Here is an 18,903-nt window from a genome sequence, read left to right as displayed (position 1 = left end):
AGAAAACAGAACCCCCTTTGTAAGTTTGTTTACAAATGACTACATATGTCTGCATTCTGGCAGAAACCAGTTGGAAAAAAAAAATAAACGAGGCAAAGTGCCGGCCTACTAATTGCGAGGGTGTCAAATACCACCTGTTCAATAATAAGATCAACTTTTCTTTTCAAAAACGGCAACTTTACTTTTTTTGTTTTTTCTGCTGATTCAGCATTTTATCGTTGAAAAAATCGCCCTGCTTGAAGAAGCTTGGACAATATAGTGGGACTTACTTTTTTTAAAAACTGATGGAACCATGGTCAATCGGACAAAAACTGATTTTTGAATTGGAATCTTCATAAAATATTGCGTAAAATTGACCAAGCATTCCAGATTTTTTTCTGAGAAAACTCGAGGAAAATTGTCTATTTTGAACTTGCACAAACGAAAAGTGTTTTCATTTCTTTTCTAATAACTTGTAAATGATGTATCTCAATGTAAGCAATGATTATAATACTGAGTTAGATTATTTGGAAAATGAAATTGATAGGTAAAAACACTTTTAAAAACCTTACAATTTGATAGCCGTGCAATTACGCGTTTAAATCTCGGAATTTTAAGCGTGCAATTAGAAGGATTTCTCAGACTGGGGTTAGTTGCCATGCAAGCTACGTCATACACTCCACCCCATTGTTTAAAGTTGGAGAAAATTCTACCGTTGTAAAATATTTTTACAGCCAATTAAAGGCACAGTCTACTTATACTTACTATATTTGCTATTATTGTCTAGGCAAAAACGATAAAAAAATTTTTTATGAATGCTGTTATGAGTTTTTTGATTGCGGCCACATACAGGAACTAGCCAAATGTTCCTAACTGTATTTGAATCAAAAATTTTATCAAATCATTATCATTCCATCATCCAATTTGTGCACATCAAAGTATATTCCTTCAGATAAAAATATAAATAAGTGAATATGTGCAACATGACAAGCATACAACAACATACATATTTACCCAGATATACCACTGCAATGGTGGATGAAAGTATTAAAATTTCTCTCTTATTTTAATTTCAGACATAGCTGTTCAATAAAAAAATATAAAGAAATCCACAATGTAAAGATGTCGTCACTAAGGCCAAAAGTTATTCAACTTTACAAACAGGTTGTTTATTTTTTCATATTTGCTAAACTTTGGTTTTACTCAACCTGCATTTAACATTTAACTTTCATTGATAAAAGTATGTTATTTATGCTATTTTTCTTTTCATTTTTAAGCTGCTATTTTATGGCAAAGAATATCCTCTTGGTTTTGACTACTTTAAGCCAAAATTGAAGAATGCTTTTATGAAAAATAAAGATGTTACAGATCCAGAGAAAATCCAAAAACTTTTAGATCATGGTGATTATATTGTGAAGGAATTAGAAGCGTTGTATATGTTACGCAAGTACAGGACATTGAAAAGAAGATATTACAATGACTAAATAAACCACTTCATTTTTTGTTTTTAACTATTATTAAATCATGAGCTGTATTATAGTATAATTGATTTTTTTTATATTAAATAAAGTGTAATAGTACTGTTATTTTTGGGTTCATTATATTACTTCTGTAATTTCTTGTTTCTGATGTATGACTTCTTTGCTTATTGACTCCTACCAAACAATCAATATCCTTTGTCTATGATTTTTATTTCAGACTAAAAAATAATTGTTTTTCTTTTCTTCTGTTCAGATCTAAATAAATAAAATCTATAGAAAAAATGAGTTTATCACTTGAGGGATTTGCTTACAAGAAGAAGCCATCAGTGTTCAGCATTGAAAGTAGTGACAGTGAAGGTGAACAACAAGAAAAAGGTAAATCATGCATAAATGAACAAAATGTATAATTATAAAAATATTAGTCTCTTTATGTTGATTTTTATTTTGTTTGGTACTTTCAACACGTCTTTTCCTTGAGGTCAGATCTCTGATCTTTACCATATTATGCATACAACCTGAAAATGAAAATGAGGACGACGATTCCAACAAACGTTCTTGACTTCCACTCTTCAAGAACACAGTTTGCTTGAATTCTTTTAATTTCCAAGCTGGTCAAGCTTGGAATAGAGTACCTTTGGAATACAAAACTATTGACTATTTAAAAGAGTTTTAAAAATAAAATTGCCAAGGCGAAAATCTATTGTTCATGCAAACTATGTTCCATATTTTTATGTTTTTAAAATTTTCAATTATTTACTATATAGTAAATATTCGAGTGTCATGTATCATTTAATTAGTACGTGTAACTATTTTTCATTACCAATGCAAAATAAAGAACAAATAAATAAATCAACTGATACAACAAAGAGTGCTATTTCAAACAAACATTGTTATACTTTCCGTTGTTTCCGCCCAAAGGAATAATTGAAAATTGTTTTTGCTGTAACAAAGCATGAATATTACAAGGAGTTTCAATCCCCTAATATTTGTTGTAGTTCCAGAGTCTCAAATTCTGGCACCATCAAATCGATCAAAGAAAAGAAAAGCTGTAATCATCGCAAGTGATAGTGAAGATTCTGAACCAGAAGTTATAGAAGCATTATCTTCTCCTCCTGCAACTTCTAAACAACCACCAAAACGAAAACGTATTTGTATTGATGATGATGACGATGATGATATAGATGATGATGATTTTCAAAATGATGATGTTGGCAGTGAAAACGGGCAGCTTAATGGTAATGGTAATGGTTTAATGTTATTACAATATCGTTCCATATTATTTACTCCTCTTTCTGCTATGAAGTTCTTCCGTAAAGTTCTTCTTATGTGAAGTTGTTGTGGATATTGTTGGAAAAAACTTCTTAACTCCTTACTATCTTGTGGATTATGATTTTGATTTTGTGGATTATGACAGGTGTTTATTAGTTTTTTGAGGACGGCATTTATTTGAGGGGGGGTGTTTAAAAGAAGGGGTTGTTTATTAAACAATTTACAACGAAAGTCACTATAATAATAGTGTGAATTGGAACCTTATTTTGTCTTCTCATTATTATTTGAGTGCGAATTTAGGCCTGAAGAAAGGGGTCAACATAATCAATTTGAATACTAGAAGCAAATTATTATCGTATATCTAAGTTTTCCTTCATTATTATACTGCCTTACATCTACCTGTTTTGAATAAACGCTTTTCCTAGAGAGGAGGTGTTTATTCAAACAAGGCGTTTATTTGAGGAGGTGTTCTTTAATGATTTTTCCTAAATAAAAGGGAGGAGCGTTTAATTGAGGGGTGTTTATTGGAAGAAATACTATATTTTATAAATTCTTGAATGTTTACAAAGGATTTTCTACTTATGATTAGATTTCTTTTTCCAGACTCTATCGAAGATGACATAGATGAAATTATTACAGAAAAGAATACATTCCGGGAATTCCTCAACACCTGTCAAATTGATGAGCTCCTTCGTGTAGATAATGTCTCACAAACTCGAGCAGCACAAATTGTTTCATTGAGACCATTCTCCACAAACAAAGAAATGGTAAGAATATTAACTTTTTCACAAAACTTTTATGGATATGCTTATTAAAACATTTCCTCAGCATAAAGACTTTGCTTATTGAAAATCTATTTTATTTGTCTTGTGTATTTATTATATTTGAAATTGAAGCTGTATTTGTTAAAAATATTCCTTTTTTTTATATTTTCTTTTTAGAGTGATAAGATTAATGAAAAAGTTAAAGGTTTCAAATTTCAAACTGTAAGTATTTCTTATTTTTTAATATATTTTTGACAACTAGTCCTCAATCAAATTAGTTGGTCATTACCTTTTTATCCTTAATGATTTTAGAAAACCCATGCAATCTTAGCTACTTAACAATGTTTTTCCTATATAACATCATTGTATGGTTTGTTTTGGTTTTTTAAAGTTTGAATATTTTAATTTCTACAAAGTTTAACTTATTTGTTTACCCAAAATTTGGATTATATTTTCATAAAATTGTATATTGAATTTTCAGCTTTACGACTCATATATTGAATATGTCAGGGATCTTGATGCTTTTGAGAAACTATTAAGGAAATGTGTCAGTATTTCAAATCAAGTACGACAAGAGGTATGTGTTGGGCTTATGTTTTCTATTTTTATTGGTTTATTGCCTTGAAACCAAAAATTATTTTGTCTGATTAATGTTATAACTTACCATTTATAAATGTAATTTTCTCAATGCATAATAAATAAAATGAAAAAGTGTTTTGTAATACAAAAAGTGAAGAGATAAAATGAAGAAATTCATATTATGTTTTGATTTTCAGACATTGATGTTAACACAAGACAGTGACCATTTACCAATTCAACAACCATCATGTGTCCCACCGGAGTAAGATCTTTTCATTTTTTTAAAGTGAAATTTGACTACCAATACCTCAGGTTGGGTAGTGTTTATGGTGTATAAGGCTGCATCGTTGCAGCAAAGTTTACAAAGATGTATTTCATCTCAAAATCTAACAATGTTTTAAAAGAACCTGAGCTAAATTTCTGTGTAAAGTGTACTTACCCGCCTGTAGTGAAAACTTTTGCTTTGACTCCTATGAGAGGTTGATATCTCTACTTTTTGAGGGGATTTTTGTTACAATCTACAGAATTAGACAAGAGCAAAAAGGAACACTGGTGAACAAAAAAAGCTGTTAATTCAACCAAGCTAAATTAAAACCTACCTATGTCTTCAATTTTATAGATTGAAGCTGAAACACTACCAGATGATTGGTTTGAACTGGCTTGCAATGTTGCACGAGAAAGATTTGAGTGCCATCTTAGCTGATCAGATGGGTCTAGGAAAAACCATACAAACCCTTGCTTTTATTGGATATTTATTTGAAAATGGACAGCCTGGAAGGATTCTCATAGTTTGTCCTGTATCTACACTAGGTGAGTAAACCCGAGGCATTAACATCGGGTTGTTTGTTTTGGTTTACAACAGCGAAGGGATTGAAAAGAAACACGGGAAAGAAACATTTTGCATGGAATAAACTTCTCAAAAGTAGAATCTCTGGTGACAATTTCATTGCCAATAATCAACGTTTACAACCAAGTAACATAGTAATAGACCTTTTAAGCCAACATATCCTAAACCTTTTGTTGGTTATTAGATGCAATTGATGTCATGATGTAGAAAATGTTGTTTTGCTTGTAGATAATTGGTTGCGTGAGTTTGAGAAATGGTTACCCGATGTCTCCTATATCACTTATACTGGTAAGTAAAATTCTGCAAAATAAATGAAAAGGTAGAACATTTGGCATTGTAGAGGAGGGAGGATTTTTGCTTTTCCCTTTTTGAGAGATTTGTCAAAATTCATAAAGCTTGCTTTGCTAAGTTTTTCAACTTTCAAGAACTTTCTATGTTCCTTTTTTCAATACCATAAAATTTCTGTGGTCTGTGGGAAATTTTCCTTTGTCCTGTTGAGAGATTTGTCAAAACATTTGCTTTGTTAAACTTATAATTTCAACTTTCTATTTCCTGTTCAAAATCATAACCATTTATTTCTTCGTATGATTCATGTACCATCAAATATACGCCTGAAAGTCCTATCCCTTTTTGTCAACTTTTTAGTAGCAGGAAATGAAAGGGTGGATATTAGTTTGATTATTTTTTTTTTGCATTTTCAGGAAACCCAGATGAGAGAAGATACATTCGCCAGGACATTTGGAATAATGAAAGTGATATCATCATTACGTCGTGAGTATATAGTTAGCAACTCCAGAAGGTTTTTCAAATTTTAATATATTTTTCAAAACCTATCCTATCTTGTAGAGCTTTGAAAAAGAAAGAAAATGAGGGATCATAGGCCTCCAGAGGATAAGTGGGTATAAAGATATTCAAATTTTAGTGCCGAAATTTTGACTAAAAATGTCAAAAAAAAGGTTAGGAAAATACCTTGGAAAAATTCGAAAAATGTTACAAAAAAGAAATAAAAATATATAATACACCTATCAACCCTTAGCGGGGTGCTCGCCTTTTGAGTGGACTGGTAGTGAATTTATAAGTAAAATTTATTCTTGTTGCGTGGCCTTTTTAAGCTGCCTTCAAAACAAAGCAAGCTAATTCTCGCCAAAACTCTAAAGTTTACTATTAATTTCGAAGAAAATAGTTTGTTACTTTTTATTTTTATCTGATTGGTTTATTTGCAATGTTATTAATCTGCTATTCAATTTATTTAATTTATCAAAAGATGTATTCATTTTTTCAAGATTTACTAAAGAAATAAAGGCTCCATTAAATTTCCTTTCTCTTTCAGTTATAACATGGTTGTGAGTAGCCCTAAAGATCGTGCGTTTTTTCGAAAATTGGAGTTCCAGTACATGATAATGGATGAAGCTCACATGATGAAAAACATGAGGACAGAACGATACAGAAATTTCGACAGGATAAATGTGAGTTTATTTTTTTTTTTTTTTGTTTTATTTCCCGATTTATTTAACGCGTGAGTTATCAAGACCAAGCCAAGACTTTGTTTAGAAAATCAAACTTAATTTTTACAACTCAATTCATACAAAACTTCATTTAAATGTTGAGTCATACCAAGCATCAGTATCTTTTTCTCACTTATAATGACTTGGATCAGGATTTTTTTATATTGGTAGTCAAGTCTGACTTTTGGACAGACATAGTGATCGATTTGACATGGTCCACGAACTTGTCCTAGATGGAAGAATTTGGGAGTCGAAACTTGAACCCCAAGTTCTGACAGGGATGCTTAGTAGTTTGACACTTTAACTCTTTTTTCTTCTTTCCAGGCTAAACAAAAGCTCTTACTGACAGGAACACCACTTCAAAACGATATCATTGAATTGATGTCATTGCTGAACTTTCTAATGCCAACACTCTTCAGCCAGCACCACGAAACTGTTAAACGAATTTTCTTCAACAGAAGTGATGCCGTGAGAATGAATTAATTTTTTATAACATCTCTGGGATTTATTTCTCCTTAACTCAGTGTAGCCCTTTTCCGTCTGTAGATGGAGATCCGTCTAGTTGAGATACAAATATAACATTTCTGTCTTGCCAGTAAGGGTTTTTAGCTCAAATGACCAATTTCTATATATGTATTTCCACCCATTTTCACAAAACGTTGTTCCAACATTGCTCCATCTCAATTAGCAATGTTGGAACAACTAGACGGATCTCCATCATTGAAACCGTTCGATGATATTGTAAAGCTGGCTATTTGCGAAATGCCTTTCTTAGACGACAGTTGACAACATTAACCAATCAAATTTTGTCATTGCTTACTACTGGGCACTCCATTTTTAGAAAACTAAAACTAATTTTTCTTTGAATAAGTGAGTAAGAGCGGCTCTCCTGTCTAGCCTGGTAGCAAAGCTGTAACGTAAGTTGGTCCAGGTTGGTCTACTATCGACACCCCTCGTCTAATTCCGACACCCTTTTTTAGAGACAGGAACAATATGAAATCTTAAATCGCTAATTGAAAAAGGATTATTTCTGCCTGACCACTAAGCAAAGAAAAATAGCTTTGATCATTCTATCAATTTCAGCTGATAAAAAGGGTGTCGAAATTAGATGAGGGATGTCGAAATTAGACCAAGTTAAGGTAATCTAGATGAACCAAAATATTTTCAATGTGATATTTTGTTTCAGAAATCAGAGTCTTCGTCAGCATTCAGGAAGAAATATATCAATAAAGTAAAGCAGATCGTCAAGCCATTCATGATGCGACGACTCAAATCTGAGGTACGGATTTCAAATATTCAGTTGTTGTGAAAAGATTTCTTTACAAGTTTAGTTTCGTTGTCTTTTATACTATCGAGTATTGGGAAACTTTTAGGAACTTCCAGCCCGGGGGCACTGACTTTGACGGCCGACGGGGACGGGGAGTTCGAAAAGTTGACCCTGTCCGATATGAATTTTTGGTAAAATGGTGACCATGTCAGAACGAAAAATTGAAAATTTTTCCAATTTCGACCCTAACAAGTGGCAAAAATTACTAAAAATAGACGAAAAACTGAAAGATTTTCTAATTTTTACCCTGAAAAATTGTCCAAATAACCTAAAGTGGACCCTGTCAGATACACACCTTGAAAAATAATAGATTTGGGACCCTGTCAGATATCTTCAGAGCCTAAAAAAGGGACCCTGACCAGCTGCACGTCCCGTACCCAATTTTGCCTAAGTGCCCCCCCCCCCCCGGGCTTAAAACATGTTTTCATTGTCTTTCAGTGCTCGTTCGATTTTCAAGAAACATGGTCTGTCAGTTGAAATCGTTTCTGGGAGGTTATGATCTACTGAGTGTTACCGATCGCCAAATACCTTTTCTTTTTTTTCGATCTTAGGTATTAGGTGACCTACCAGAGAAGCGAGAAGAGACGTGTCTTTGTCCATTGAATACAGCACAAAGTCAACTTTATCGTTCTTATGTCTCTTCGTTTGCCGCAGAACAAAATGAAAATTCAGGTAGGGTTTTTTTCATAAAAAGCAATGGGGCTTAAAAATGCTACTTAAAAAGTAAGAACAATGATGACCTTGGAACAGCTGAATTTTAACAAAATAAGGGTTAAACTTGTAAAAATGGGGTGTCAACCCTAAAAATACCTTAGAAAGAAGAGCAGGATACTTGCAGGGATAAGAACAATTTAAGGGAAAATTAAAAATAATCGAACCTCATCTGAAACTGTCTGAAACAAAAAAAGAGTATATCAATTTTTTAGATTTGTATATCATTTAAATGGAATTGTTTATGTTGGTTAAGGAAGGCTCTCGTAATAAGTTTTGCTTTCTTGGAGAAAGACCTTTATTATGTTACAGTCAACTTTAATACAATAATGACCGGTTAGTGAGGTCAAGTAACGACCGAGCTTGCGAGATTGTTGCTTTGACCGAGGGCAATATTTTCAGTACATCCCGAAACAATAGAAATACATGGAAACGAGGCCAGGCTGTATGTTTTAATTTTTATAAGGGATTTCACCGTGAACAAAAGTAGTCATAAAAATTGATAGAAAAAAGCTTTTAAGCTCAAATTTTCAGCATGCACTTGTCTTTATAGGAGGAATACAAATATATAGTTTTCAATATGGTTTGAAGACCTTCGAAAAATACCAAACAATTTGGGAAAGGTGTATTAGAGAGAGTCAACTTTATCACTTTCTAATCTAAGCCAAAACGGTCATCAAAATAATGTAGATAATTAATAGTATCTTTTGCCTGAAAATATTTTTCAACATTGACTTCTACATTGTGGTTATTGGGAAAATCCCAGTCGACATAAACGCTGTCGTACTGCTAGCGATAATGTGTTTAAAACAGATAATGCCCAAAGTGTGTTGAAAACCACTAGCATGCAACCACTTGGGAAATTCCATTCGGCATAATATCATACCACAAGTGCTTTTTCAATCAAAACTGAAGGAGTAAAAAACGATGAAATGTTCGTTCTTTACTGAACTAATTCATGCGGCAACTCCCCTCTAGGAGACGCTTAGTATTACAGAGGTATCAGTTAGACTGTGGCTGCTTTGACTACTGTATGGTGTTATATGTGACTCTAGACTTTCTGTAAACCTCTCCGAGTGGACGTGAGATTGAGTGAATGTGAGACGAGCGTGAGAGATTCGTATTATTTTAATATTGTTATTCATCCTATACACAAGCTTGATTACGAGATTTGTTACCTTAACGGAAGAAATTTTCGCGGAATTTAATTTGGCGGTTTACAGCTCAAAATTCGAAAGTTTTACGGAATTTAATTTCGTGGTTGAGAGGAATTTTTGTTTAAAATATGGCTTATTTTGCTCCAACAACACCAATTCTATAGGTGATTTTTTAAATCATGAGAATATTCTTGTTTCGCGGAATTTAATTTCGCGGATTTGTCAAAAAAACCTCGAAATTAAATTTGTTCCCGCAAAAATTTCTTCCCTTAACGTAATAGTTTTTCAACATTCACTTGTATATTCGTGATTTGGGCAGGGCTTTTGATCTGGAAAGTGGATTGACCACCTAATACGTCTTGAAATGACCCTATTTCAGATTTTTTGGTTTTGCCTGGAAATGTCACTCCAAGTATGAATGGTGATTATTTTTGAACAAATTTAAGGACTCCCAGAACAGTTCAGTCGGCTGTCCACTGAGCTTATTCTCAGCTTTCTTGTGCCTCGACCACCAACCAAATCTTTTGTTTTGTCAAATGTGCAATAAAAATTTGACGCGAGTCCATGTTCAGACGTTACGGTTTCGTGCCGCTCCGGTATGGTTTCCGTTACGGATCGGGAGTGTTCATATTGGTTTCGGAACTTTTCAGAGAAAGAAAACGGAGCAGTTCCTATGAAATAGTGGAGCGAAATTGTTTATTAGCTATTACTAGCCGTCACCCGCCGAGCTGAACGCATCATTATTTCTGTTTTGCTTTGTAACGTCTTCTTTTTTGACGTTTCGAATTTTGACGTTCACACTTATTTCGGAACAGTTTCGTTTCGGAACCGTAACGTAACGTGTGAACTTGATCTGAGTCGATGTGCATGTGTGTATATTGCCAAGACTCCATCGGTTGACCAATTGATTTGATTTTTTTTTCGGGCTGGTCATCTTCATCTTTTTGCCCAAACAGTGCAGATTTTTGGATTCAAAAAATATCGTTTAAATGCTTATGAAACTTCTGAACAACTTATTCAAGTTATTATTCGAATTATTTGAAAAAATGATCACGCTTCATGTTCACGACACCCTGTTAATACTAAACCGGAGATACTTAGGTTGAAGCTGTTAGGATCCCTTAAGATGATCTGCAACAAGAATTTAGGAGGAAGCTCGAAATGTTTCAACTATCACGATTGTTTGTTCGAATGGTTTTTTTTGTTTTCAGAGAAAAAAACTTCTGCTCTGTGCTATTTTTTATTGACCTATGTTGCAAGGAGCGTCATGTAAAATCCATAAGTCTTTTGAATATTTTTTCAATGAGTTTTTTGGTCCTGCTCTGGCTGACGATGATACCAATGAAATCGTCAGATCTTCCGACTGTTTTACAATATTTGAGGTAGAAAAAGGCTGATGATACATCCAAGGAATTATAGACACTGGAAAACAACTGACTGATTTTTTCCAATACACTGGCTACAGAATGATAGCAATGCAGTCAAAACATGTGATTACTCGAAAAAGTTCACGTGATTTTATTCCCATGTTACTTGCTTTACAACTTACAGCTGATAACTTAGTGTCAATAAATTCGAACCAATCATAATATTTCATGTAACAAGTACATAAAAATTTCGAGTAAAAGCGTGATTTGTATTCAGACTTTAATTTTGCAACCTTTGTATTTCTCATGTTCAAGCCTTATCCGCAGTAATGATATTATTGTTCACCCTCCTTCCACTATCAAAAGATTCTTCATATGATTTTAACTACGTTCTTCATCAAAATGCACATTACCCAGCAATTCCCAAATGAGACTTTAAGGGCCCGTTTACATGGACTTTCGGTACGGGGCGTACTGAGATTTTTTGGTACGATCTGAAGTCTCATATTGTTTACATGCCAGACCGGTGTGAGATTTCAGTATGCCCCAACTTTCAGCTCGGTCCAAACCACCGAACTGAAATTTCAGTACGGGCCAGAAGATCAATGTTCGGGGTAGTCGTAGTTCTTTTTTCAGGCCGATTATAAACAGAACTCAAAATAAATTTTCTGGAACGGTATTTTCCGACCACGGCTGAAATGCTTATTTTTGAAGTCTGTAGTAAACATTCGGCCCGCTAAAGTACTAGGACCACCCCGAACCGAAATCGAAAATTCAGCCCGTACCGAAACCGATCGGCGATTTCGCAGATTTTCATTGGACTTTTTCCTAACATTTCTTTGTTAAAAAAAAAAACATCATTGATGGCAATTTCCACCATCAAGCACGATTGTCAATAAAACTGATTTCTACAACCGGAACTTTCTATATCTTTTTTCCCTTCTGCCCTTCCCTCTCCCCATCAACAATCAATGATGAAATTTAACGCGTTATGCCTTTTCGCTTAAACATTATATTTTCTAACGGACTTCAGTTTCCGTTTTACTCCTTATTGCTATCTAACTTTCATCATCAGGTAGGTCAATTCAGCATCTAGCTTGTTCAAAATTAGAGTCCTTCGGGCCTCCATGACAGTTGTCCCTTGCGGACAAAGCATGTACATCGATTGTTTTCTGAAACAAAGGAAAGACAATATCCAATTATCCAGAGTCTCTATAGTAAATCTATTATGCATCCAATTGTTATCATAGCAACCAATTCCTATTACATCTGAACTTTAGTGTTTTCTTTTAATAAATTTATACTATAAGATGTCATCTAAATGCTATAGATTATAATGCAGACTGAGAATAATCATATAATTCTGCTTATTAATTGATTACTTTAATTCGGGCAATTAGGAAAATCCCAGTCGACAAACACTCATACCACCAGTGAAGTTTTAATCAAAACTGAAGGAATAAAATACCATGAAAATTAGGTTTTGGTTGTAATAAATCACACGGCGATTCCTCTACAGGGATTACGTAATGTAGTTATAGAGGGTTCAGTTCGAGTATATGGCACTATGACTACTGTAAGTAGTTGTACGCGTTGATAGTAGATACTGACCTTCGGTTAGTGATTGAGCGTGAGAGTGAGTGTGAGAGATTCAAAAGTTACTTTTGAATATGCTCCCTGTCTTAGCGTTTACTTAATTTAGTTTTTGCTTAGTTTAAGGAGAATCATTTTTATTCGAAGGGAACTATGAAATTATCTTTTCAGTCCAGTTTCACATCACACAATACCACAGATTTCTGTAAAGCTCGAAGGGCTAGATGTCATGCTTTAAGCTTTTCCAAGCAAAAAAAAAGTGAAGATTGCAAAAAATATTGCTGCTATTGTTTTCGAAAACCTGCGAAGCTTATTATTTGCCAAGCGCTGAAATTCTATTATAATGTCACGTGACCTAGGAAGGATTTCCAAAGCACGACATCTAGCCTCTCGGGCTAGATAAATCTATGCACAATACCCTCTTCACAAGAATCTCACCTATAAGGCGAGATGCGTGCTGGCTCAAAGTTTATGATGAAGTGTTTGTTTTTTATCCATACTCCTTATAATATATACGCCACCCAATCTCCTGAAAGAAGATACACTTTTTTTATAAGAACCAGTAAATTTTTGCTGAGGCTCGGCTCTTCTTATTTTTTTGGCACTTTGAGCCTTGAATAGTTCTTATTTTGTTCTTATTTTTTCTAAGGTAAAAAACAAGTTTTGGCTATTTACTTTACTATTTAGAGGATTTTAGAAACCAGTGATTCTTTTTGCTATAACTCTCTAACTTCAGCCTCTCCACTGTTCTTAAATTGTTCTTATTTTTTGGCATTTTTGAGCTTCATTGTTCTTATAAAATTGTTCTTATAAAAAAAAAGTGTAGTTGGACAGAAATTCTATGAATTTCTTCACAAATATATATTCACTCTTTTTTTTCTCTTAGAATCCAGATCAGATGCTGCTGGGTTAGGTGTTTTAATGAATCTACGAAAAGTGACAAACCATCCATTATTAGTTCGAAGCCTTTACACTTACGAAAAACTGAAAGAAATGGCCCGCCTTTATGTGACGGTGAGTAGTGCTTGTTCCATTAGCATTTAAGATTGACAAAGATTCGTCATCTCACTGCTAATCTCACTGGTCAAGCCAATTCATTATTTTATCGTTTCCAAAAAATTGAAAAAAATGTCTAACGGATTGGAAAAATTCTCTTTTATTTTGCTGTAAAATGGGCAAAATTGCCAACAGGGTTTAACAATTGGCTGTCGTTATCCCCACCCTTACTTACTTTTATACAATCAATTGAACGGAAATCTTTTTCATAAAATCGGTTCCGACATGATAGAAAATCATCAAAATGAAGCCACAGAATGTTAAATACGAAGTCCACAGTTTTTATCGTTTTTGAGAAATTGGCCTTTAGACGATACAAGCGGACTACTGACTGTAGTGTTAAAGGGCTAACAAATAATTAAAATTTATATGTTCTTATATTCCTTTCATCTTTAGTCACCATTACACTTCGACTGTGATTACAATTACGTGTTGGAAGACATGACTGTGCTCTCTGATTCTGAACTCCATCAGCTATGCAATAAAGAGGCTGGATTACGTCATCTTAAACTCTCCAACGAGGTTCTCACGAGTAGCGGCAAGTTAAAAATGCTTGACACACTTTTACCGAAATTGAAAGAACAGGTATTGTACTTGGATTGAATGTTACGAAGAAAGTGACCTGTAGTAGCGTTGTTTGCCCGATACCTTACGTAGATTAATCTTCTTTTTTTTCTCGCAAATTGCGTATCTAATTTTTAAGCGTGGATTGAAGATTGAAGTTACCCAGCTGGCACACAACGTTGTTTCAACGTTCGTTTAACGTTTTATGGATGTTGTGAACGTTAGATAAACGTCGAAACAACGTTGTGTGCCGGCTGGGTAGTGAATCCGCCTCTATTTCTACTATTTTCTTTCCTTCTTCTTGCGGTTCTGACCAATTTTTTTGCGAGGACTAAATCTTGTGACAAGACAAAATGGGTTAATGATGATTGAAGATCCCAATGATTCTCCCAAAGCCACTTAATTAATAATTGCCTTACGCTTCGGAAATACGTCCAGTTGAGATTTTTCACTAAGATTGCCGTCCCAATTTTGTAAAAGATATTCTAATTTTGTAACTCTCCATCCACATTCACCAAAATCTGTTGCAACACAGAATATGTTTATTATTTTTTTCTTCAAGGGCCACCGGGTGTTGATTTTCAGTCAATTTGTCATCGTGTTGGACCTCATCCAAGAATATTTGAAGATACGACAACATTCTTTTGTTCGTTTTGATGGCAGTACTAAAGGATGTGACAGGTTTGATCATTGTTATGTACGCAATTCTCAAGTGTCACGACCCTGGACACCCGCGGTACTTTTGCGATTGAAGTCCCACCGAACAATTGTACGGTGTTGTTGAATCTAAACCCAAAATCTCACCGGACATTTAGGTCCAGTCCCACCGGGCATCACCGTACAATGTACGGTGGTGTCCAGGGTCATCAAGGGTTCAAGCAATCCTTCGTTAGGATGTAATTTCTTCGGTGAAGAGCTTGTAAATCTTTTTCATTTTTATCGGCCAACAAAATATGTTTAAGCAAAATGTCGTCGACAATCTATTTGTTGATCCTTTTCGAAACTTACCTTTAAATATTAAAAGGTGAGAACCATTGAGTTTCAAGCCCGAAGGGCTAGAGGTCAATCTCCTTGGTAGGATTTGAAGCCAACAAATCCTACCAAAGTTGCGCGGCCTTGAGCGACCCGCCTGGTTTTTACACAAATGACAGATTGAAACTAAAATTTACCGCTTCATTTTGAAAAATATATCACTCGAAAACAAAGGAATTGCTAGATTCAATCCGTCATCAAAAATACGGCGCATATTTTAAGGCTTCAATTCTTCTTGCCTGAGAAAGGTTAGAGATTGACCTCTAGCCCTTCGGGCTTGAAACTCAATGGTGAGAACCCCAAAACAGTTCATTTATGTCAATTACTAACGGGCAGATGTTTTATACTCTCACCCGTTTTCTACTTTTAGGCAGGGCATCATAGACGAGTTTAACAACAATCGAGATATTTTCATCTTTCTCCTCTCTACGCGCTCTGGTAAGTTTTGTTCTTTTAATCAATGTTAATGTTTGCGAAAAAGGCTACGTGGTATTAGGGTCGTGTTACCTCGACCCTAGTTTTCTGGTTTATAAAAAACGAAAGTTCAAGGATTCTGCCTTATGTTACCCTTTAAAAAATCTTTGATTTGCCAGCTGAATTCACATCTATCTAGTATTAGATAGGAGAACTATTTGCCGCTCTTCTATGGTGGCACGTCCAACCAAAATATGTCCAAAAGTTCAAAACATCTTGAATGTTTAAAGCCTATAAAGGTTTGAAAACTTCCATTGTACGCATTTCAGGTGGTTTGGGTATCAACTTGACGTCAGCAGACACAGTGATCTTGCATGATATTGATTTCAACCCATACAATGATAAACAAGCCGAAGACAGGTGTCATCGAGTCGGCCAAACAAAGTATGTGTAAAAGTCTATGTTTTTTTATTTCTGTCAGCTAAAAAGTTTAGTGAAGACGTCCAGAATGTTTTCTTTCTGTTTTCATTTAACTTTTACAGAAAAAAATATCTTCGATTCTCACGAACTGTGGATTTTCATAGGTTTTTCTAGCATTATACCCGTGGTATTCCACTCCATTCTATTGTTTTGGAAAACCCCTATTTTGCTTTGCATGCGATTTTAGGTATTCTGTAGTACGCCCAAGAACTTCAAAGAATGCTGAAGATCGTAAAAAAACAGAATCTCTATTGAAATCGTGAATTTTCATTTTTCTTCCAGAGATGTGACAATATACAGATTGATTGGTAAAGACACAATAGAAGAAAATATGTTGAAGATTGGTGAGAAGAAATTGGAACTTGAAAAGAAACTGGTCGGTAATCGTTCAGACAAAGGTGTCACTGGCACAACTATAGGTAAATTTGTTTGGTCGTGATCTTCTATTCATCAAATTACGCTATTAACGACACTTTCCTCGTTCTTGAGAAGGTGCCTTGACAACTTGTCTCCAACAGTTTTGTTATTTAAAGGCAACGTCTCAAGTGACATAATCAACTTGGTAATCTTTTTTAAACATGAAAAGTGTTTTTCAACAACTATTAATTTATGAACAAGCCAGTCCAACCCGACCAAGATGACATAGGCGGTCGTAAAATTTTATCATTACTATCACTTTTCCTTTTGTTCCATCGACTCGATACTTGAACCTTCTGTCCATGAGGTAGAAAAGACGCTTATCCGTAAATTATAGACTAGTTTAGGTATGTGCCTTAATTGAAGGGACCAGAAAATTGTTCAACTAAGGGAGTGATGGCCGAGTGGTCAGATCCCCAATGTCTTAAGCCAGGGGCTCTAGGTTCAAATTCCCGCTCTTTTGGGCCTACTAATGTCACGTTCAATTCACAGAAAGCCAAGATAGATTGTCGTGTCGGACCCCGTGAAAATAATCGTAAGACTATTTAAAAGTCCTAGATCACTGGGCTATCCAAGTAGAGTGTCGACTCTATCAGTCTCTTCATGATATGCACCACTGGAGAGTCTTCTGAGAACTTTTAAAATTTTCCAGCCATTTTCCACGTATTGGGTGGAACAAAAACAGAAAAGTTGCATAATTTCGTGAAATCATTGCAGTGGTGCATGTCATGTACTACTGTATTTTATTTTCTACTCCTTTAGATACATGTGCGGACGAAGAGGAGGCTGAAGAAGATGATAAAGCCACCAAAATACATCTACTTACTGAATTACGTAATGCTATTAAAGAATCTAACGTCGCTGCTGTCGGTTCTTGATGATGATTTTTCTATGGTGCCCACTGAATAGTGAGAGGTTTGTTGCTTCGGAATTACCCCCTGAACACAAAACTTTGTTTCGAGCAAAAGAATTTTGTTTCGATACTGTATAGTCGCTTTTCGAAGTCTGACAAAATTTGTCGCTAGATATTTGGAGAATCAAAATTCTCTGGGGTTTCGTTTCACTGCCAGTAATAGAATGTTTTCTATTTATCATTGGTTCAAGATTGGATTCACCACATTATTACGACATAAATCTTGCTCTGAGTTTTAGCTCGAGTTGTTATTACAAGTTAGTGTTTTTTGTTAAAACTGCATTTTATTTTTCTCAAAAGGTTTTTTCTGAGTTTATTTATATCTTCTAGCAAAAAGTGTTTTTCTTAAATTTGTACAGATAGGTTATCATTATAATTTGAAATAGTTTAAGTTTTGTGTTTTTTTTTAAATCATTTTACCAATAAAACCTACCTTAAGGGAACTTTTTTTGGCGGGAACTAATTTTGGCGGGCAGCAAATGTCCTTAAAAGAATTTAATTTTGACGGGAACTTATTTTGGCGAATAGTGATTTTTTTTAATTTTGGCGGGAACTAATTTTGGCGAATGACAGCGTAAATCTGTTCTATTTTGCCTTATTTTGAGCAATTTTGATGAATTTCAGGGGTTATTTAGGCAAGGAAACAAAAAATTTAATTTTGGCGGGAACTTATTTCGGAAACTTATTTTGGCGAGTGAGCAAAATATTTAATTTTGGCGAATTTCGTCTAAATCCGCCAAAATTAGTTCCCTCCAAGATAAGTTCCCATAAGGTAATTGTTAGGTGAACCGATGGTCTAAACCACTGTAAAAATCTGATCATATCAAAGATATGCGAAAATACTTTTTGACACCTTTAAAAACGAAAGTTTTGGGGACTTCATTCTACATTCGCTGTATGAGCTTTGAATGGCGATTTCACTGAACTGGTTTGGTCAATAAGCTTTATATTTTTCCAAAGTCATTTCTGAAATCTGACTTAAAAAATGATTTTAAATCCTTTAAAGCCAAAATTACGTTTTGTGTTTGCCACACCGATGATTTAAAAAAAATTCATCACAATTTTTTCTCTCTTAGATTGTATAAACCAATAATTTCCTTATGAAAACATTTAAAGAGATTTTCACTGACCGCAAATATCCTCTCTTCCAAAGTTATAAGATGGGGATAACTGAATATTCTGGACAAAGTTTGGGACATCTTTTTCGTTGTCTCAACAAATTTAAAATGCCATTGAATTGTTTTAATATGAAAAATTTTTAACAATTATTTTTTACAAGAATATATATTATTATATTAAAATTATTAGGAAAAATTTACAAAACTGTCATAGTGTATAAAAATATTTATATTTTGTTTTGTCTTAAAGTTTAGACATCGGACACTGTCATTTTTGTTTAGTTTTAACAGTTTAAACATATGTCAAGAAAACAGAAAAGAAAAACCTTG

General features: G+C 34.3%; 1 protein-coding gene across 2 annotated transcripts; it reads left to right on the top strand.

The window, feature by feature from the left end:
* Positions 1 to 1,711: 1,711 nt before the first annotated feature.
* On the top strand, positions 1,712 to 18,827 carry LOC136824377 (SWI/SNF-related matrix-associated actin-dependent regulator of chromatin subfamily A containing DEAD/H box 1-like). Of its 2 annotated transcripts, XM_067080530.1 has the most exons (21): positions 1,718 to 1,835; positions 2,456 to 2,701; positions 3,333 to 3,496; positions 3,671 to 3,715; positions 3,975 to 4,070; positions 4,270 to 4,334; positions 4,692 to 4,882; positions 5,148 to 5,207; positions 5,621 to 5,690; positions 6,250 to 6,385; positions 6,749 to 6,892; positions 7,611 to 7,703; positions 8,303 to 8,423; positions 13,466 to 13,593; positions 14,032 to 14,220; positions 14,762 to 14,880; positions 15,602 to 15,669; positions 15,975 to 16,089; positions 16,408 to 16,544; positions 17,305 to 17,457; positions 18,532 to 18,827. In XM_067080530.1, the coding sequence occupies exons 1-20, from the start codon at positions 1,742 to 1,744 to the stop codon at positions 17,418 to 17,420; spliced, it is 2,397 nt and encodes a 798-aa protein (XP_066936631.1). In that variant the 5' UTR covers positions 1,718 to 1,741; the 3' UTR covers positions 17,421 to 17,457; positions 18,532 to 18,827. The 2 variants fall into 2 exon arrangements, with proteins under 2 accessions (XP_066936632.1, XP_066936631.1); XM_067080531.1 differs by lacking the exon at positions 18,532 to 18,827 and having other exon boundaries at positions 1,712 to 1,835; positions 2,456 to 2,695; positions 17,305 to 17,506.
* Positions 18,828 to 18,903: the final 76 nt, after the last annotated feature.

The sequence above is a fragment of the Clytia hemisphaerica genome, unplaced genomic scaffold (genome assembly GCF_902728285.1).
Source record: "Clytia hemisphaerica strain Z4C2 unplaced genomic scaffold, Clytia hemisphaerica genome assembly, whole genome shotgun sequence".
Taxonomy (NCBI): Eukaryota; Metazoa; Cnidaria; class Hydrozoa; order Leptothecata; family Clytiidae; genus Clytia; species Clytia hemisphaerica.
This window is presented reverse-complemented; position numbering and strand designations above follow the sequence as displayed.